This window comes from Cupressus sempervirens, chromosome 10 (genome assembly GCF_028749045.1).
Source record: "Cupressus sempervirens isolate cs-2001-9-10 chromosome 10, ASM2874904v1, whole genome shotgun sequence".
NCBI classification, from domain to species: domain Eukaryota; kingdom Viridiplantae; phylum Streptophyta; class Pinopsida; order Cupressales; family Cupressaceae; genus Cupressus; species Cupressus sempervirens.
Genome location: NC_143127.1, coordinates 14451234 through 14471285, shown reverse-complemented (window position 1 = coordinate 14471285; position 20052 = coordinate 14451234). Strand labels below are relative to the sequence as shown.

Sequence of the window (20052 nt, the reverse complement as noted above, 5' to 3'; positions counted from 1 at the left end):
TTGAATAAGTACTTATTGGTATTTTTTGATGATCTTATTTATAGCAGGACATGGGAGGAGCACCTGAAGCATCTGGATGAAGGCCTAAGGATCATGGAGCAGTCTTTGTTCACCAAGCAATCCAAGTGTGAATTCGGTATGACAGAAATATTGTACCTGGGGCATGTTGTTAGCAAATATGAAGTTCAAGTTCATCAAGAGAAGATTCAGGCTATCCTTGATTGGCCTCCCCCAAATTCACTCATGGATTTGCGAGGGTTTTTCTGATTGTACAATTATTACTAGAGGTTCGTTAAATGATTCTCTAAGTTTAGCACACTCTTAATGGATCTGACAAGGAAGGGATCTTTCCAGTGGAATGAAAAGGCACAACTCACTTTTGATAAGTTGAAAGAAGCAATGAGTACTTGTCCCGTACTTGCATGACCTGATTTTACTTGATCGTTCATTTTGGAGTACGACGCATCTTGAGAAGGCATTGGTGCGGTACTGATGCAAGATAGGCAACCCATAGCTTATGAGAGTAGGAAGCTTATGCAAATAGAATGCTTTCATCTATGACGAAGAGATGTTGGCCATCATACATGCACTAACCAAGTTTCGACAGTATCTAGTGGGTGCCAAGTTTGTCGTTCGTATGGATCACAATAGTTTGAGATATTTTCTGGAGCAACGAGACTTAAACGAAAGGCAACAAAAATGGGTCAGCAACATTTAGGCTTTTCATTTTGACATTGAATATGTGAAAGGAAAGAACAATGTGGTTGCAGATGCCTTGTCCAGGAAACCTGCCATCTGCTCACTAAACCAGATTTCAGTTGACTGGAAGGCACATTTGTTGGTAGAATATTTCAAAAACATATTTGCCTATGAGCTAATTATAACAACACCCAAGATGATCGATACAAAGTGGTGGATGACATCATTTATGTTACATCCCAATTTTTGACCTCGCTTGAAATATAGCCATTGAGGTTCGCATGAAGTCAGTTGGTAGTTTAATTTGATATAATTTGGCAAAATGGTAAAATAGTTGGTCGTTATGATTTCAAGTGAAGATGACATGTTAGTTGATCGTTAATTGCGAATTCATGGAATTAAGATGAAAGGTTAACTGTTATGATTATTTATGATTAAATAATATATAAATTATTTACGAAGAATTTCCTTTTAGGAAGCATATCGAAGTGGTGAAAGCATTGTTAGAAAAGAATTAGGCAGGGCATCAGCATCACTGGGCAGACGGGTAAAGGACCTAGCCAGAATACATTTGTGGGACTCGCATGAGTTATTTGATAATTTAATTAAAATAGTTGAGTTAAAATATAAAACGTATCTTAAAAGATTTTAATTTATCAATAATTTATATTCGTGCTTACAATATAAAATGATTTAGTATCATTATAAATTAATAATAAAGTGATGTTTGCATGTAAATATAAATATAAGATTATAATAATATTCGAAATATAATATTCGAATTATTATTTTTTCCAACTCTACTCTTCGTTTTTAATATCTTTTCTTTTTAACACTTGGCATGGTTAATTGATTTTATTTTCCGGCATTCGAACTATCTTTTCAACTCCTTATTCTTTTCCTCTTTATTTTTCTTTTTCATATATTATTGTATTTTTGCATTTGATGCCTTCTTGATAACAGAAGGTAGCCGAAGAGCTTAAGGCCGGCCAAATTAAATAGAATATCTTGGATCGTTTTTGGGGACAACCTTTCTATATACTCTATAGTTAGATCAAGAACTTCTACACCGTCCATTATCATGAACCACCTTCGAGCCTATTGGTGCTGGAATGCACTAAATTTTGGGGATAATTATAGGCAGGAAATTGGGTTTGGGAGTGTTATATTCTACAAACAGAAGCTATGCCAGGGGATGCCGCAGCAGGGAAGATTCTGAAGCAGTGGGTATGTAGTCTGGTATGTAGCATTTGGGAAGAATTGTTGGATTGCGGTCTATTTTAAATCTTTGGCAAACGTCTTATTAATTTTTGCCTCTGTATTTCTTGGTGTTCTTTGAGGCGGATTTGCATATATACTTTTGTGTTTGTTAATGTATATTTTGTGTTTACACAAGTCTTAAGTTTTATGTGTACATTAGGATTCATTTATTCTGGGGTATACATCACTGGATCTAGTGGTTGAAGGAGTAGAGCATAGGGTTCACCTAGTTGATAATATTGTTCCAGGCGGATAATATTGGGTTTCGTGTTTGGAAGATACCTTGACAGCTTGCAGAAGAAATAAATAATTGTATTCTTTGTGTAATTATACTTCTGAATAGCATTTTGACTTGTTTTTCTTTTCAGAAGTCACTGTAGTCCTTTGTAGAATATTAGAGGTGTAACATGTTTGAGGTTTTTCGCATTGTGTGCCTATTTGTCAATATTCTTTTGGATGTGTCTTTGTATTTTTAGTTATGAACGTATGAAGCAAACTTCTTGATCCTTCTTTAGGGTATTTTTCGCTGTGTTTAAGAGTTGTTTCACTAATTTAAGACTGCGGATACCAAGTTGCTTACTCTACGTAAGAGATTTGCACTATTTATGTTTCTTGTTTTTGTTACTTTTGAATAGATTGATAGAGATAACTTACTAATTGATTACTCTTTCTGGGTTGTCTCTATGATGAGGTGTAAATTAAGAGAAAATAGTGTATGCGTTACATAGGCATTATGAGACTTTGGCTTGATGAAACATATATACAAATAAGTATCTTTGATCTGGCGATTATTTTGAGTAGAGAAATGAATAGAAGTGTAGATGGATATGTAACTCCCAACCACAGTCGGTTTTTACAAAACAGTCCAATGTCTTGTTCTTGATTTACATTTGATTAACCATGAGAATACTTAGATATTGGATTTGGAGGATAGAGAAATTAATTGAGTAGCATATATTAAAAATCAATATCTATGCATATGTATTTTCCATCCTTTATTTTATTCTTTCTCTATCTGATTCAACATATTTTTCTCAGCTGATTAAGATTGATTAGTAGAGATAATTGATAATGCTATCTGTTGATATCTGAGGTGTTCTATGAATCCAATCATTTAAATGATCCTAAGCTTACACCAATTATACAGTCCATCAAAACTGAGATAATCTTGATTATTGGAATGAATCCATATGATTGCAAAGCTTTAACACATTACTAGGCATAAAATTAGAATATATTGATACCGAGGAATTCACTCGGTAGAGAGGCCAATGGAATGGTGAAGAGGTGGAGATAATCTGTAAGAACGCAGAAGAGAATTCAATTTATTAAACATTCGAATTTGAAATCCTTAAAGAACATAATTATGTAATCACATAGTGTGAAATGTTGGATGTATGTATTCTTCATGGATAACTGACAGAGTCGTCTACTCTGAGAATACCGAATACCTGGGACTCACCCGGTTGTGTAGCCAAGAAGATGTGTGAGGAGCCGAGAGTAAGGAACCATCAATTATATGAATCAGTAACAAATTGACTGAACAACATTTATAAGAATTAAATTAATAGCGCATGCATATTCCTGATATTGTGATCTCGTGTTGCCAAGTTGTATGGTGATTTAATTACCAGGAAGCCTAGTGAATGGCAAGATGACCCCTGTCTATTTTGGGCAGGGAGGGCCTTTCTCATTAGAGATTGTGAGGGGACAAGATTTGGTCTGAGGTTGGGTGGTTAAGCCCTTGACAATGTTTCACCTCTTCCGAAGATAACAGTCGTGCGTTAGATAGAGATAAGCTATTTAGTCAATTATTTCTTAGAACAGGTAATATCACTTTTATTTATGAGGCGGTAAGATTAAATTGAGTGATTTCATTCTTACTGTTATTTACATCTAGATCTAAGAGATAGATTCATGGATTGCTTTTCATTTATATGAATATCGAATATGAGTATAATTCTAATCTTGAGTTACTGCCATAGTTAAGCAATCAGAAGGAAAGGAATCTGAAGCCCTATTTGATTCCGTTGTCACAAAATCCCTAAATTAAATCCGTCGTCGTAGAAGCCCTAAATTAAATCTGTCACAGTGGAAGACCTAATTGAATCCATCGTTGCGGAAGCCCTATTTGATTCCATCGCCGTGGAAGCCCTAAATTGAATCTGTGGTATTGGAAGCCCTATTTGAATCCGTGGTATTGCAAGCCCTATTTGAATTAGTGGTATCAGAAGCCCTAAATGAACTGGAGGTAAACAATGCCCTAATTGATACTGTGGTATATGTTGCCCTAATTTAAAATATAATGGTATTTAATTGTAATTATCATTTGATTTTGAGATAGCAGTTTTTAAATGTTAGCCATCATGTGAAATTGTTTGTGTGTATTTGTGGACTAACCTAGGTGGTTGCAGAAACATCCCTAGTTTGAATTCGGTCTTAGTTTTCCAAGGTATGTGATTTTCAATTTCTGCAGTAATTTCATTTGATGGTATTTCAAGTTAAGAAATTTTGTTTAACTGATTTTAACGGTAAATCTTATTCACATGAACATGAATGATATAACTGTCTTCCTATGAAATGAAGTAATATCTATATTCTTTGAGTATGTTAGATGTTAATTTAGACCCAAGAAATCGGGATGTTACAATTTACTATGAGTCAAATATTTTTAGTGCTAGAATCCAAATTGAAGCAGAAAATCTTGAAGGAGATACACGACTCATCCTTGGAAGGACACTTGGGCTTCCGCAAAACTTACAGACATCTCAGGGAGAGGTTTTTATGGAAAGGACTTAAAGGAGATGTATTGCAGTATGTAAGAGAGTGTGGGGTTTGCCAGTAGAACCAATCCGAACATACTCTACCTGTTGGGTTAGTGCAACCTCTGCCAATTCCCGAACATAAGTGGGAAAGTATCTCGATGGATTTCATCACTGGAGTTCCCAAGGTGAATGAAAAAGATTGTATCTTTGTGGTGGTTGACAGATTGACAAAGTATGCACATTTCTTCACCATCCCCTTAGATTTTCAGGCTGTACAAGTTGTCGATCTATTTTTTAGAGAACTCTTTTGTCTGCACGGGTTACCTCAAAACATTGTCAGTGATCGGGATGGGTAATTCATCAGTTTTTTCTAGACATAATTGTTTTAGTTGGTATGGACAAAATTGTCACCAAGTACTAGTTACCACCCTCAGACAGACGGACAAACGGAGATTGTGAACAAGTGGCTCAAAGGTTAGCTTCGAAACTACGTTTTGGCACAACAACGGGCGTGGGTCAAATGGATACACCTAGGGGAATATGGTTACAATACCACATACCACATGTCCATCGGAATGGCACCATTCAAAGCTCTATATGAGTACGAACCCCTTTCCTTCATTAACATAGTTCTGGGTGACAGTCGCGCACCGAGGGCGAGGGACTGGCTCTAGGAGGGACAGACAAAATCAACAGAAGATGTACATCAACAGACACAAAATGGAGAGGATTTTCGAAGTAGGAGACTTGGTTTATATCAGGCTCCAACCATATCGACAATCCTCATTAAAGGAAAAGGGAAAAGAAAAATTGAAGCCACGATTTTATGGTCCCTATCATGTAGTTCGTCGCATGGGTGAGATTGCCTATGAGCTGGAACTTCCAGAGGGGAGCCGTATTCATCACGTCTTTCATGATTCATGCCTAAAGAAGGCCGTAGGACAGAACGTCACGATAGCCACAAACCTTCCACCGCTCAATGAAGAACGAAAACTCATCTTGGAACTAGCTGAGATCATCAAAGTACGTAAGAAGGCTCTGCGGAACCACAAAATGAAGGAATATTTGGTGTGTTGAAAACATTTGTTGTTGGACGACGTGACTTGGGAGGGTGAGTACATTCTTCAGCACCTAGCATTGCATTTGCTTGAGGACAAGCAAAATTTGGAACGGGACGACTGTAATGTTACTGTTATAAAATAAATCATTAATCAAACTATTGTTAATGGGCCAATTGATTTAATATAACTTGGACCCATTTTGTTTTGTTTCCATAGTTTGTGTCGCCACCGGCTATCTTTGTACACCCTCGGAAAGTTTTCCTTGACAAATATTCAAGCGTGACTTGTAGGTAGTCTTTAGGTATGCAATTTGGATTATTTTCTCTGTACGGCGAATTCCTATTGAAGTTCTCTGTTGTTTGCCATTTCGGAGGTGCAAGACCTTCTCTCTTTGGTTCGTCCGATTTTGGTGGGATTCAACCTTCACCTGATTTCGTCACCTATAACACTTCGCTCAGATTTGGCAAATCAGAGCATCATCTTACGACATATATTAATTAAAGGTTATTTGTGTTCCAATCTCTATTCTTGTTGATTTCTTTCATAAGTTTGGATCTATAAGTTTATGACTGCATCTTCCCTCCATCCATACACCATCCATGTCCCACAAAGTGCATCGTTTTTACTGTATGAACTCTGCAATTGCTATGGCTTCACCATCCCTATTGTATAGCTTGGTTGTTCACTATACACCATCTTATGCCCCCCATCGTACGACATATATTGTGTCCAATAGCACACCGTACGACCTGTATCGTACAACCTTCCTCCTTGACTATACACCTTGTTCGGCACCCATACATACTGTATTGCCTATACCGTATGACCTCCCCATTGTCCATACGTTGGCAATTGACATCCGTACGCCATCTCAACTCAATCGTACTAGCCTCCAGATCATTGTACGTATTCCATTTGATTGCCAAATTGTCTAGAGAAAGATTGTTTGTGAATCGTGTACGAAAACAGATCATTAAAAAATGATCATAATTTTTTTTCATCCCAAATTGAGTATGCCAAATTAATTTAAAAAAAGAATATCGAATTGTTAAATATAATCCTATATCTACAGATATGGATGTTAGGAATAAGATTTCAACTAACATTGTTATATCATTGGTCAATGAAAAAATGTATCATACTATCAAGTTCAACAATTGGTTGGTAACTTTTTATCATCTTACTACCACTAGATTGGATCCTTGGTTTGCAATCAGTTGCTTTTCTTAATTCATGTCTAAGCCTCAAGAGGAATATTCCCAAGCTACAAAGAGAGTTCCTTGATACATCAAAGGATCCCTCGACTTTGGCATCCCATATCAACATTTTTTTGACTTCATGCTAACTAGATGTACTGACTCTATTTGGTGTTAATGTTTGGTAGCTTCAGTTAGTTAAACCTATGAGACAAGTATGTATGTATATATCATAATAACGTGAATCGGAATCGTATCGGAATCGGCACGGCCGAATCGAATCGTGAATCGGGGGTGAATCGCCGGTGAATCGGCAAATTTGGAAAAACCCTTTAAATGTAAAGATTTTAACAATTTAAGACTTATTTCATGCACCCTTTATTGAATATAACTTAAAAACACTATAACATCATCAAATAGAATCTAACATACATAAACATGAAACATAAAATCCATCACATACGTAACTATGTTATCATTATGTACTAAAATGTAAATTGTATGCTAGCTGAAGTAAATAAAAATCAAATGATCATAATGATTCAAATCATAGAATCAGTAAGATGAAATCATGAAGATCTATAAGACATCAAATCATAAATGTATGTATAAATCTAAGATGAAGATCCATGAAAGTTTGAAACATATGTCTATCAGTGATTCAGTATCACTATCAATATCTATACAATGTAAACAAAATATAAAAACAAGGCTCCAGCTCAAGCCTCATCATCCTCATCATCATCCTCTAGCTCTGCTGTAGCCTCAACCTCAGCCTCTGAGTATCCAGTTTGCCTATGAGAAAGGCGTGTAAGGTAGGTTCTAGAGGACCGCTGAGCCATGTCCCCTGCATGGGCGATGGGCTCATGAATAACGTCGCTAGGGCCTGTGTCTGTGCGTGCGCGTGTGCGTCTACCAATGCCTGAACGTGCTCTAGCTGCCTCCTCTGCCCTAGCCACAGCCTCAGCCTCTACATCCACCTGGTCAATCCACGCGCGGTCTTCCTCAATGAAGACTGGGTCCACGGTCTCTGTGATCCACTCTGATTCTGGATCAATCTCCTCTAGAATGATTAGAGAGGAGTTAGCGCCCAAAATCTGTCTAATCCTAAGACGAAGGTTGTAATGAACAAAGACAAGATAATTCAACTTCTGCACTGTCAACCTGTTTCTCCTCTTCGAGTGGATGTGCTCGAACATGGACCAACTGCGCTCACATCCAGAAGCGTTGCTCGGCTGACTCAGAATGCGGATGGCAATTTTTTGAAGGTTTGGGGTTGTGGCCCCAAACATTTGCCACCATCTATCTGAAATAAGGAAAAAACAAAAACAATTAGTCTCATTTACAAATTACAACTCTAAAATTAATGCATTATATAATCAACTTTAAGTTTAGAATCTAGATTCACGAACATTGAATATATTATTTAATTTTTACCTAGCTGTAGTGTTGTCTGAGCATTTATGGCCATCCTGCCAGAGAAAAGTGGCCCCTCCTTATTGTTGAACTGATCTAGCTCAACAATCGCAGCAGCGCTATTTTCATCGCTACTCAATCTCTGAATCATTGTGTATAAGCCAGTGAGAACCTCCGCATCCGCCTTGAACTCAGGATGGAAACGAAATGCCGGATTCAGATAGTAAGCTGCTGCGTGCATGGGTCGATGGAGCTGATTCTGCCATCTCCTATCGATGATGTCCCAAATAGGGCCATACCTCTCCTGCACTCTTGCATATTGGGCTTTGATGGCTTCCTTGGCCCTATCCATGCCCTCATAAATGTAGCCCATAGAGGGCTTCTCCCCATCAGCAGTTCGTAGCAAAGCTACAAGGGGCTCAGTGACCTACATATAAAGTAAAACAAAAAATTTGAGTCAAAACTTAAATATAAAATAATATAACTTAAAGTAAAAGCAAAATACTAAATGTTAAATTGCAATAAATTTACCTTAAGAATTTCTCTAGCGGGTTTCCAAAAACCATCCTCATCAAATATGCAATCCGCCACATCTAACCCTACAGTGGTCGTAGCATAGGAAGAGCAAATCCACTCCTGCCCAACAAACATGCTCCTCAATCCATCCCTTGATGTCAACAAGGACTGCAAGGTGATGAAATTCGAGGCAAACCTCGTGATACCTGGGCGAGCTAACTCCTTGCCTTTTGTGTACTTCCTCATTGTGCTAAGGACAAATGCATGATTATAAATGAATTTGCATATATTTTTTGCCCTTTCCACACATGACTTGACAAACTCAAGTTTGCCAATTTCCTCCAACATGAGGTCAATGCAGTGTGCCGCACAAGGGAATCAAAATATGGTGGGGTGCCTCTCTATCAAAAGTTTACCTACAACAATTTTAAGTCAATTAGAAACTCAAATTTCAAAATTCAAATAAATTTATTTTCAAAACTTGCAAAGTTAAAAGTTTACCTGCTGCAACATAATTTGCTGCTTTATCCATCACCACCTGGATCACATTTTGTTCTCCCACCTCTGCTATAACTTCCTCAATAGCCTCACATAAACATGTGGCATTTTTCACATGTGCGGAAGCATCAATGGATTTTATGAACATGGTATATCCTACAAGTAACAAAACAACGAATTATAATATTAAATGGATCATTAACGAATTAGCATTCAACAAATCAAAATTTACAATGTATGTAGGAAAGTAGAATGATCAATCACCTCCACAGGATACAAGAAAATTGAGGAGTGTTCTATTCCTCCTATCGGTCCAACCATCAGTCATGATGGTGCAACCCTTTGCAATCCATTCCTTTCGGTTCTCCTCGAGGTCAACCCTCATGTCCTCTACCATCTCATCCAGGAGGTATCCGCTCAACTCAGCCTCAGTTGGGGCTTTAAACCCCGGACCACAAATAGCAACCGCATCTATCATATTCTGCCAATAAGGAGCCATGTCACAAATAAAAGTTTAGATGTCAAAGACTCAAATTATAAAACAAGTAGATATAATTAAAGTTTTACTTTTACTTTTAATTTTAGCTTTAAAGAAAACAAAGAAAAAAGAATCAATTACCTGGCTGCAATAAATAGAATGTTGCAAAAGTACCAAAATTTGCATATCTCCTTTCTGGCAGCATCGTGAATCTCCTTATTCAAACCCATGCCCTCAAGCGTGGGTTGGGAACCAGGAGTAGTGCAGGGCACAAAGTAACTATCCATTCTGTTTTTCCGCACTCTAGGTTGCAATAGGTTGGTGTGGGACTCCGTCTCAGTATGTGACCGACTAGCACTAGCACTAGCACGAGCAGAAGAACTAGGATAAAAAGGAGGCCTAGAAGAACCCTCTCCAACACAACCTACGGATGCGGAAGCTGATGCAGATGCAGATGTGGATGCGGCTGCGGATGCGGGAACATGGGAGCCAATACCCCTTAACCCTTCAACTTGCATTTTCCTATTTGCTTTGTCTTTTTCAATTTTTTCTAATGCCATTAAGCAAGTGCGTTTTGCCTCAGGAGTTTGGTGAGTGCAAACTGTAACATCATGTCCAAGTATAGCAGCAATGTGGAATTTCAATCTATAAATACCCCCGGAAGTTATTTTTTCTTTACAAAACATGCATTTTGTTTGATATTTGGTTCTTCTAGGAAACTCTTCATTATATTTCCAACATTCATCTTTTTTACCCATTGGAATTTGCGAAAAATGAGAGCAAAGGCTGCTGCAATAATTTTTTTTATGTAAAATATCAAAGTTTGAAGCTAATAAAAATTAGAAAACAACAAACCCTAGCTTGCAACTTAGTAAAAATAAAGAGCATTCAAAATTTACACTAAAATTCTTGAAAACTATAGAAATTTAACAAAAAATGCATAATACACTAAAAATTTAACAAAAAATGCATAATACACTAACATGCAAGAAAAAAAAAAAGCACTTACCTCTTGCAAATGAGTTGAGGAGTGTTGATATTGGCTCCTTAATGCTCCCAAAGCAATTGATGGGCTCCCCAAATGGCCTGCTGATCTCTTTGGTGCTCCTCCTTCTTGCCGGTTGGAAACCTATGGCTTTTCTTTTCTCTTCTTCTCTCTCACTTTTCCTCTCTTCTACTCATGCTTCACAAATAGAAGGCCCTTTAGGGTTATAACAAAGAGAATAGGTCAAAAACAAAGTGAAAAAAACAAGTGATTTTTTAAAAAATTTCAACTTCCCTTTTTAAATGCCGTGGGCGATTCATAGCCGATTTTTTAAGGCGATTTTGGCAATTTTTACATGAATCGGCTGAATCGCCGATTCAGGCGATTCATGGCCCAGAAATCGGCGATACCGATTCAAGATTCAAAAAAATTCTCGTAGGATGAATCAGGTCGCGGAATCGTCGATTCAGGTGATTTTTGGGCGATTCTTGTTACTATGGTATATATATATGTATGTATGTATGTATGTGTGTATATATTTATATATTTAATATATGAGATATTATATATATTTAGTATTTTATTAATTATAATGGATAAACATGTCTCATGAGGAGACATGTCTCTCCATGTGTCATTTGCAATACATATAAGAGGAGATTGGTGCATTTGAAAAGTATATACCAAGATGGCAATGCAACTACATCTGCAATCGATCCTATGAAAACAACCTAGTATCAGAGCTAGATGCAAATGTATATTATTTTTAGAAGGAAAGTTGAAATCCATAGAAAGCATTGGACATGGAGGAGTTTTGATCCATTGCAAAATAAAAATTTGGCAATATCGATTTGCAATATGTGAATACAGTCACTGCATATATATATTATAGACGATTATACTTATACTAAAGAAACTTATGATAGAGAACGATACAATCCACGTTAGACAAGAATGGCTGAGTGAGAATATTTCCCATTCACATTGAGCATAACACAAGTTTTTGTACATGAAAGTAGTGGCGATTTAGAAATAAAAGAAAGGTATTCGTCACCATACCATGATCACCTTGGAAATAAAATAAAATAAAATAGTTATGAAAGAGTCCGAGCCCATTTACGAATGAAAATAGTTGAATATATATTCATTTGGAAAAGGGTTATTAAATCATAAAGGATTAATCTCTACACTCGATTCGTGCCTTATTTATCTTACATTTCAAATTACTGACTTATATAGCCAGCATACAAGCCTCCAACTGGAATTTGATAGCACCTTGAATGGTAAGCAGTGACAATTAATGAATTGATAATATTCAATAAGGATATTAAGTGTTGGAAATACAAAGGAATACGCACACTATAGTAAATGAGAACCGATAGAGGAAAGATAAGGTAGGTAACATCCAAAGCCATTGAGTTATCAAGACAGCGATAAGAACAACAAATAAGATATAAATATAAAAGTGACCAAGCCCACTCACCTCTACATGGCACACGTAAAGGAGTAAATCGATAGTCAAGGGCAATTCATAGACCACGTCACCGTGTGGCAGTAGGATGGATAACCTGCTTCAAAGGTTAAGCAAGTTACACAGAACTAATATTTAAGGCAGGCAATCAACCATCAAAGGGCCCACTCATAATCACAGCACATCATACCCTATAAAAACTTTGTGCCAACCAAGACACAAGGGGAATAAAGGAGGTATGAAAAATTAGTATTTGAAAGTAGTTTTACTTTATGAAAAGGTTATATATATATATATATATATATATATATAGTTTTAATAAATTGATCACATTAAATTTTTATATGTGATAATGTTATGTTGAAAATATTAAGATATATACATATGGAATGCATATATTTATATGTTCAATGTTTATATATAAACTAGATATCTAACTATATTAGGAATAATGAGGATTATTTTCAATATAAGTAAGAGGGAATGACATTAGTTTGTAATTATCTACATTTTATTGGAAAAATCTTATATTGAGTATTATATTAGTCTCTATTTTGTTTATATTTTCAATGCATACTATAAGAGATATTTGCCTTGATCTTTTCCTTCGAGAATGTTCTTGTACGAAAAAGAGGGAGTGACATTTTATTAGAGACAACCTTGAAAGAGAGGGAGCAGATAGAGGATATGATCAAGAGGGACAACCTTTGGTGATCTCAGACGTATTGATTAAGAGGGAGTAGCCCATGTTGAAGATGGATTCTCCAATAATCAAATTTAGTAGTCAAGAGGATTGTGATTCCTAAATATTCCTCTAAACTATATGGGCCTTCCCGTGTATGTCATGAGGAAGTGACGACTTCCAAATGATTATCGCTTGTATTTATAGAAGTTATTGAAAGGTGACGATCTTTCAATACTTTAATCTATTATGATGAATATCTTACGATGTCTATGCAATTCATGATAGATTATACTTTGCATGGTGGATGTTTATATGGTACACATTATGAGAATGTGGGTGCACATACCTTATAAACACTTTGAGTACATGGTGAATGGTATGCAAATTGATGTTCAGGAGGCCATTACTCACAGTACTTGGTGAATATCTTGCAACTTAACATTCAAGAGGCCATTACTCAAAAGCACCTAGTGAATGTCAAATGAGTTGACATTCACGAACATCAAAAGATTTGGCATTCTAATATCAAATGAGTTGACATTCAAAGTCAAATTATTTGACTTTCAAATGTCAAATGAGTTGGAATTCTATAAACTAGGAAGTCAAATGAGTTGACATTCTAGAAACCATTTTTTACATTGAGGTAATATGTTATTCAAATTCTTGTTTATCCTTCCTAGCTAAGAGGGAGTGTTAATGTTTGATGCTTTACTCGGTTAAAACTATGAGACTAGTGTGTGTGTGTGTGTGTATATATATATATATATATATATATGTAATATATGAGATATTATATATATTTATTATTTTATTAATTATAATGGATAGACATTTCTCATGAGGAGACATGTCTCTCCATGTGTCATTTGCAATACATATAAGAGGAGATTGGTGCATTTGAAAAGCATATACCAAGATGGCAATGCAACTACATCTGCTATTGATCTTAAGAAAACAACAATTGGGCTGGTTAAGTCGGCAATAGAAACTCTATAATAGGTTTTGTTCTTAGTTTAGGAGTGATTATCTATTACAGGTTGTAAGGCAGACATTCCTGTTGAATCAAACTCCATTGAGGTCACATTTTTGTGACAATCAGTGTTCTTAAAACGAAAAAGAACCTAAACCATACTGAAGCTAAGCATATTGAAGCTCATCATTATTACATTTTCTAGTTGGTTGATGATAATGAAGATGTTTGAGACTTGAGTTTATTTTTATCCTATAGGATAATATATTGTAGGCATAACAACTAAACCATTTGGTTAAGATAAATCGTTATGTTTAGAGATAAGCTTAGAATTGCATCTAATTTAATTATTAAGGAGGAGGTTTGGGATTAATTGATTAATATATGCTTTTTAATAGAAAAGTTAGCATTAGTGTTGTTGGGAGTTTGTTCCTAAATCACAAGCTATTTTGTTTGATTCCTTGGCTTATATAATATGCAATTCTACCATGTAATGCCATCTAGATAAATGAGGTCATACGTTGACAAGCCAGTGATCATTAACATACTTGATGCAGTACCATTTAACATCTTCCCATCTTTCCAAGGCTTTTTCCTTTGAGATATCCATTACGACAGTGACAATACCTCGATCTCTGATAGTTCTAGAACCTTAATCAAATTTCCTAGCACATGCTAACACAAATTCAGGCTCCAAGGCAGTAAGAGGAAAAGTTGAAACCATGAGAATGTAATTCTATTTGATATAAACCATGTTATCAATTGTAGGAGTTTCAACTTTTTATCTCAAATTTCTTCACAATATGAGGTGACTTGTGAAGGACGATTGGAGTTATGATAGCTATCATATTGGTACTGCATCTTTTTCTTCTCTTTGCCTTTCGATGGAATAGCTTCTCCTGACATCACAAGCCTGCAAGTAACTGATACATGAAAGTCCCAAAGAGTGAGTACATCTTCATAGGATGGACCCATAGAAAGCTATTTGATGCACAAATGGGTAGATTTGAAAGCATGCAAGTGGGGAAAATGATTGGAAATCTTTGGGGAAGAAAAAGGCATTTTGTTTTGGATAAACTCAGCTCTTAAAATGGAGAGAGAACCAAAAACAGGTTTCTGTGGGAGCAGTGCATATATGGACAACAAGCTCTAGGTAGAAAAATGGAGCAAGAATGGATAATTATACATGTGGCAAGGCATTTTTCTCATAAATGGGGTTTTAATATCCCGTTACAAGTCAACCAACGAGCATCTAGATACCACAAACAGGAATTTTAAGTCCCTTTGCAGCCTTGAAAAAAGTGTGGAAAAGGTATGCAAAATGCATGAAAGTGGGTAAATAACCTGCTTTCTTGGAATAATTCATAATCTTAGAACGGGTTTTTTTAATCCTGACTACATATGCAAGTGAATGAAACTCTTACATATGCAACTATGAGAATTTAGATAGAAGTAGAAGGATCAACAACAAAATAAAAAAACATACAAATCTGAAAAAGAAATAGAAGACTTGCATTTATATACATGAACAAAAATAAACACAAGAAAAGAGGCCCAAAAATTGCACAAGAAAACTTACCTCTTTTGAGAAAACAAGAGAAAATTTCTTCCCAAAATCTTTGAGAAAATCTGAAGGCAAATCCAAATGATTTTTTGATTTAAAGAAAGATCCTCAAAATGATGTTATATAGGTAAAGATTTTGAATCAATATTAATGAGAAATGAATGCATGTTCAAGATTGAATACTTGACAAATGTAGATGATGGAGACACAAAACGCACAAATTTAGCAACAAGATTAAATGATTCAAACCTACAAATGCTTGTGAAGTTGCAGTGATATAATAGGGAACAAAAACAGTGCTTTAGATGAGAAAACGTGGTTTTGGATGATGAACAGAAGCTGTAAATGCCATTTTTATGCCCTAGACGGGTTTCCAACTCCAAGTTGCAAGTTTGAATGCTTGCATTTGCTCATTCAAAAGACGTTTTAATGAAAGGGTTCCCTAGACAGTCTGTGTGAAGCTAAACATAGGCATATACACGTGTTTTGATAAATTTAAGGGCTTGGAAAATTGCTGCTCAGCAGACTATAATCAATACATAGTATATAAATAAGTAATGATGGGTTTCTAATAGCTGTTCCCATGCCTTTAAACACATGCGAACTCTTAAAAAATTTGCACCATAAGTGTTTGATGCAAAACACAGATGTTGGAGGAGTAAAGAGGTATTTCTAATAATCATTTACATGCATTATGTTTACTTTACAATATGCAAATAGCTCCGATATCGCCACCCAGCATAAAAATAGGATATTTTGGGTAATTGACATATATTTCAAGCAAATGAATAACATGCACTCAATATAAAAATTGCCACCCAAGCTTTTAGCAAGTAAAACACAGCTATATATGTCTCAAAATGTGCTTTAGGAGGAGGAAAACATATATTTAGAATCATAACGTGCTTTTGAGACTTGTGGAATTATTTGTGCTGTTATAAGGAGTCTCACATCTGATTTTGAAAAGACTTTGTGTTATGATTGTCAATCTAAGTTAGTTAAGAGTAAATACACAGACTTTGAGTTGTGGTTCATAGTGATATTAGAAGTAGAAAAGAAGTTTCATGTATTCAAGTCTTTGGACTTATCATTTTGTTGCTTCATAGTTTAAATATATTTCAGGGTAATGTATAAGTCAATCCTTACTTTATAGTCAACAAGTACACTCTACAATTAATCTTTTGGTTAATTCTGAGTTTGTTAGCATGATTGCTCCAACTAGTACATAAAGTTGAAATTATAAAAGGTCATCAGTTTGTAAGGTGCATTTTAATGGAAGTGAAATCCTTCTTGAAGAAAGAGGGAGTGATATGTGAAACACCCAAACACCCAATTATAGATTAAAATTTGAGTTTCTTGTTAAGTTCTAGTTGAATTATTAGCAATAAGAAGGGTGCCTTCCCTAAGGTGAGAGGAGTGAGTCTACTGATACTGACAAAATATTTAGCCAACAGCGCTCAAACTTCAAAGTGCATAAATGATGTGTTTTTCTGTGATCCATATGCAACTCCTCAAGATATGCCTTATTTTTTACAGCACCTTCATGCAGAAACATGATGTTTAATATAGATTACAGTTAGTGTTATGTTATTAGTTGTGAAGAATACCTTTCTTCATTCCATTAAGCATTAAAATATTAGCCTTCCAATAAAATGTCGATGTATCGACATGTCTAAAACTGAGTTGTGTAAAAGAAAATTCATTTACCATTATAAATTGTGGCAAAATAGCAGTAGCGCAAGTCTGAAAAATCATTGGTGCATCCCTTTTCCCAGCAAGTAGTAGATTAGGTGAGTACCAAGATGAAGCCATCCTTCTCTGAAGGTCCATCTCCATTACTGGTTACCCACAACCTGGAAGTGTTCCCATCTATCAAAGACAGGTTAGTTGTAAGCTCAACAGGGTGCAAGCTTATGTGATAACAAGAAGAATGAATGTATAAAGATTAAGAGAAAATGTGTCATATATTTCAATGTTTTTACACTGCATTTATAATAGATGGTTGGAATTTGCGCTGTATAAGTTACACTTTTAGACATATCATCTTAAGCAATCATTAACTATGCGCACACATTAGACTGAATATTATATTATATACAATAAATGTGTAAAATCTGAAAGAGCAAAATGTGTAAACATGCTTTTGGTTGATGCTTCAATGGTTTGAGAAGCAAAAGATCTGCATTTTTTCTGTGACAACAAGAGAACATTACAAAGATCAGAGATTTGTATGGGGACGTTCAGTGAATATAATTTAATACAGTGCAAATTTGAATTGATTGAATTGAAATCTGGTACTAATTTTTTTGCTTTGCATGTACTTCCAGATAACAGAAGAGCGTTCACGGGTACTGAAGGACCCAAAGTCAATTGTGCCAGTTGCATTTGTTTCGTTTAATACACGCTGGGGAGCTGCTGTATGTGCACAAACACAACAAACCAAAAATCCAACAATCTGGTTAACAGAATGGGCTCCTGAGCCTTGTGATGTGTATTGGCGCAATCTGTCTATTCCATTTGTTGCACTTGCAATTAGGAGACTAATGATGGCTGTTGCACTCTTTTTCCTTGTATTTTTCTTCATGATTCCAATTGCATTTGTTCAATCATTGGCCAATCTTGAGGGGATTGAGAAAGTTGCACCTTTCTTGAGGCCTGTAATAGAAGTGTAAGTATAAAGTATCTTGTGGACATTTTTCATATTTATTTATTAGTTCAGCTTTATCTTCATGTAATTTTGTCAAACAAAATATGGGAAGATTATATGTTAAATAGTCCTTAGCTCCTACTTCCCTGTTTTAAAAAAGAAAAGTGAACAAATTTAAACTCAAGAGTTGGGGAGGAGGAGCCATTCTTTATTATTGGCTGTCCAAGATCCTTGAGCTTTGGTTTGAGTCAAATTCAAAAGAGTTTGGTTTTGAATGCTGCAACGGTTGCACCCAAAATAGGCACTGTCCAAAATGACAATATAGTCAATTTACTCATGTTGTGCAAATATATTCAATTGAAGGATAAGGAGAGTCATTGCATCTGGCATTTCCCAACATAATGGAGAGGTATATAGCTATAAGTTAGATGGGGTAGGAGCTATTTGGCATTCAAGTTTCCTATCAGATAATTGTTTTCTGCTACTTGGGACATTGAAATTCATGGGATTTACATCTTTGGAACTTTTTCTCTTTGGTAATTAATGTTAATATTTTTGTCAGGCTTTGAAATCATGATACCATTCTTTGTATTTCCTACTTCTTTATCATGTTTTTTTCTCTGTACTGCATCCTATTAATGATAACAGTAATTGAAATGTTGCCTCAAGTGAGGTTAATTTATCTGAACTTTTCCATTCAACTGATGATTAAAATTTCTCTATGTATCACAATTGTCAGTTGACTTTTGCTATTCTTGATGTGCATAAAACTCTGAATTCTTAACTGTCTTGATACTTCTTTCTTGTAGCTAGAAAGCCAGAACACTCTGGCTTTCTAGTGAATACCTAGTAGGATGTTGTGTATTACAAATAGATTGAAGAAACAATGGCTCTAGTTGTAAACATTGTCTTGACTGTGCCATGCAAGTGTTATACAAAGCATTTAATTTTCCTCAGCATTGGGGGCTCCAAAAGAAAACCTTTTGCACTTTTCTTGGAATTCATGTAATCTGATGCTTTTGTCAAACTGTTTAATGTTGGCATGCAGGAAAGTTATCAAGTCATTTCTTCAAGGTTTTCTACCAGGATTGGCTTTAAAGATATTCCTTATTGTGCTGCCAACCATCTTGATGATCATGTCCAGAATTGAAGGTCATCAAGCTTTATCTGTACTTGAGAGGAGGGCTGCCGCAAAATATTATTACTTTATGTTGGTGAATGTATTTCTTGGAAGTATAATTGCTGGAACAGCATTTCAGCAACTTCATTCGTTTCTGCATCAATCTCCAACACAGTAATCTTTCTTGCTCATTTTCTGTTTCAAAAGTAGAATTTTTATATATTGGCAAATTCATTTCTGAGAAGGTCAGTGTAGCAATTATCGAAATCTAACCCTGACAAGAAAAACCTTATTTTAAGTGAGAAAGTATACACATTAATGCCTTAATTTTTGTTAGTACGTTGATTTGTACTTTTTAGTACAGCACAAAACATGATAGTGTATGGTAAGCCAACTAAACTTCTCCCACTCTTGTGACTATAACTAACTCTAGAAGCTAAGCTATGCACAAGATCTACAAGTACTCACACCATGTGCAATAACTCCCAGAGGTTCTTAAAGAAAAGTGAAATGAACCAAGGTAAGCACCCAATCATTAAATACTCTTAGGTGTGAACAAGACTGAAATCAGCTACTTTTTTCAGATTCAAAGATTTAGACATATGTAAATCAACAACTAAGCTAAAATAGAGCAGTCACTTATATTCTTATACCATTGGCTAAAGGCAGAACTGGCAAGTCAGTATAGATGAAAATTTGAGCAAAAAACTACTTTATAACT

At 35.6% G+C, this 20052-nt stretch overlaps 3 protein-coding genes across 3 annotated transcripts in view; 1 reads left to right on the top strand and 2 right to left on the bottom strand.

Moving 5' to 3' along the window:
- The window catches only part of LOC149532328 (hyperosmolality-gated Ca2+ permeable channel 1.5-like), a 189633-nt gene that overhangs the window by 105650 nt on the left and 63931 nt on the right, over positions 1-20052 (top strand). Inside the window, exons 7-8 of the mRNA XM_089807485.1 lie at positions 17892-18232; positions 19260-19505. Coding sequence (XP_089663611.1) covers positions 17892-18232; positions 19260-19505 — 587 coding nt within the window. The remainder of the gene's footprint in view (positions 1-17891; positions 18233-19259; positions 19506-20052) is intronic.
- On the bottom strand, positions 3212-9910 carry LOC149532330 (uncharacterized). The gene is made up of 4 exons (XM_089803222.1): positions 9676-9910; positions 9415-9567; positions 3411-3498; positions 3212-3257 (listed from the first exon to the last, which is right to left on the bottom strand). The coding sequence occupies exons 1-4, from the start codon at positions 9908-9910 to the stop codon at positions 3212-3214; spliced, it is 522 nt and encodes a 173-aa protein (XP_089659348.1).
- On the bottom strand, positions 10027-11138 carry LOC149532329 (uncharacterized). Its single transcript, XM_089803218.1, has 2 exons — positions 10899-11138; positions 10027-10675 (listed from the first exon to the last, which is right to left on the bottom strand). The coding sequence occupies exon 2, from the start codon at positions 10645-10647 to the stop codon at positions 10027-10029; it is 621 nt and encodes a 206-aa protein (XP_089659344.1). The 5' UTR covers positions 10648-10675; positions 10899-11138.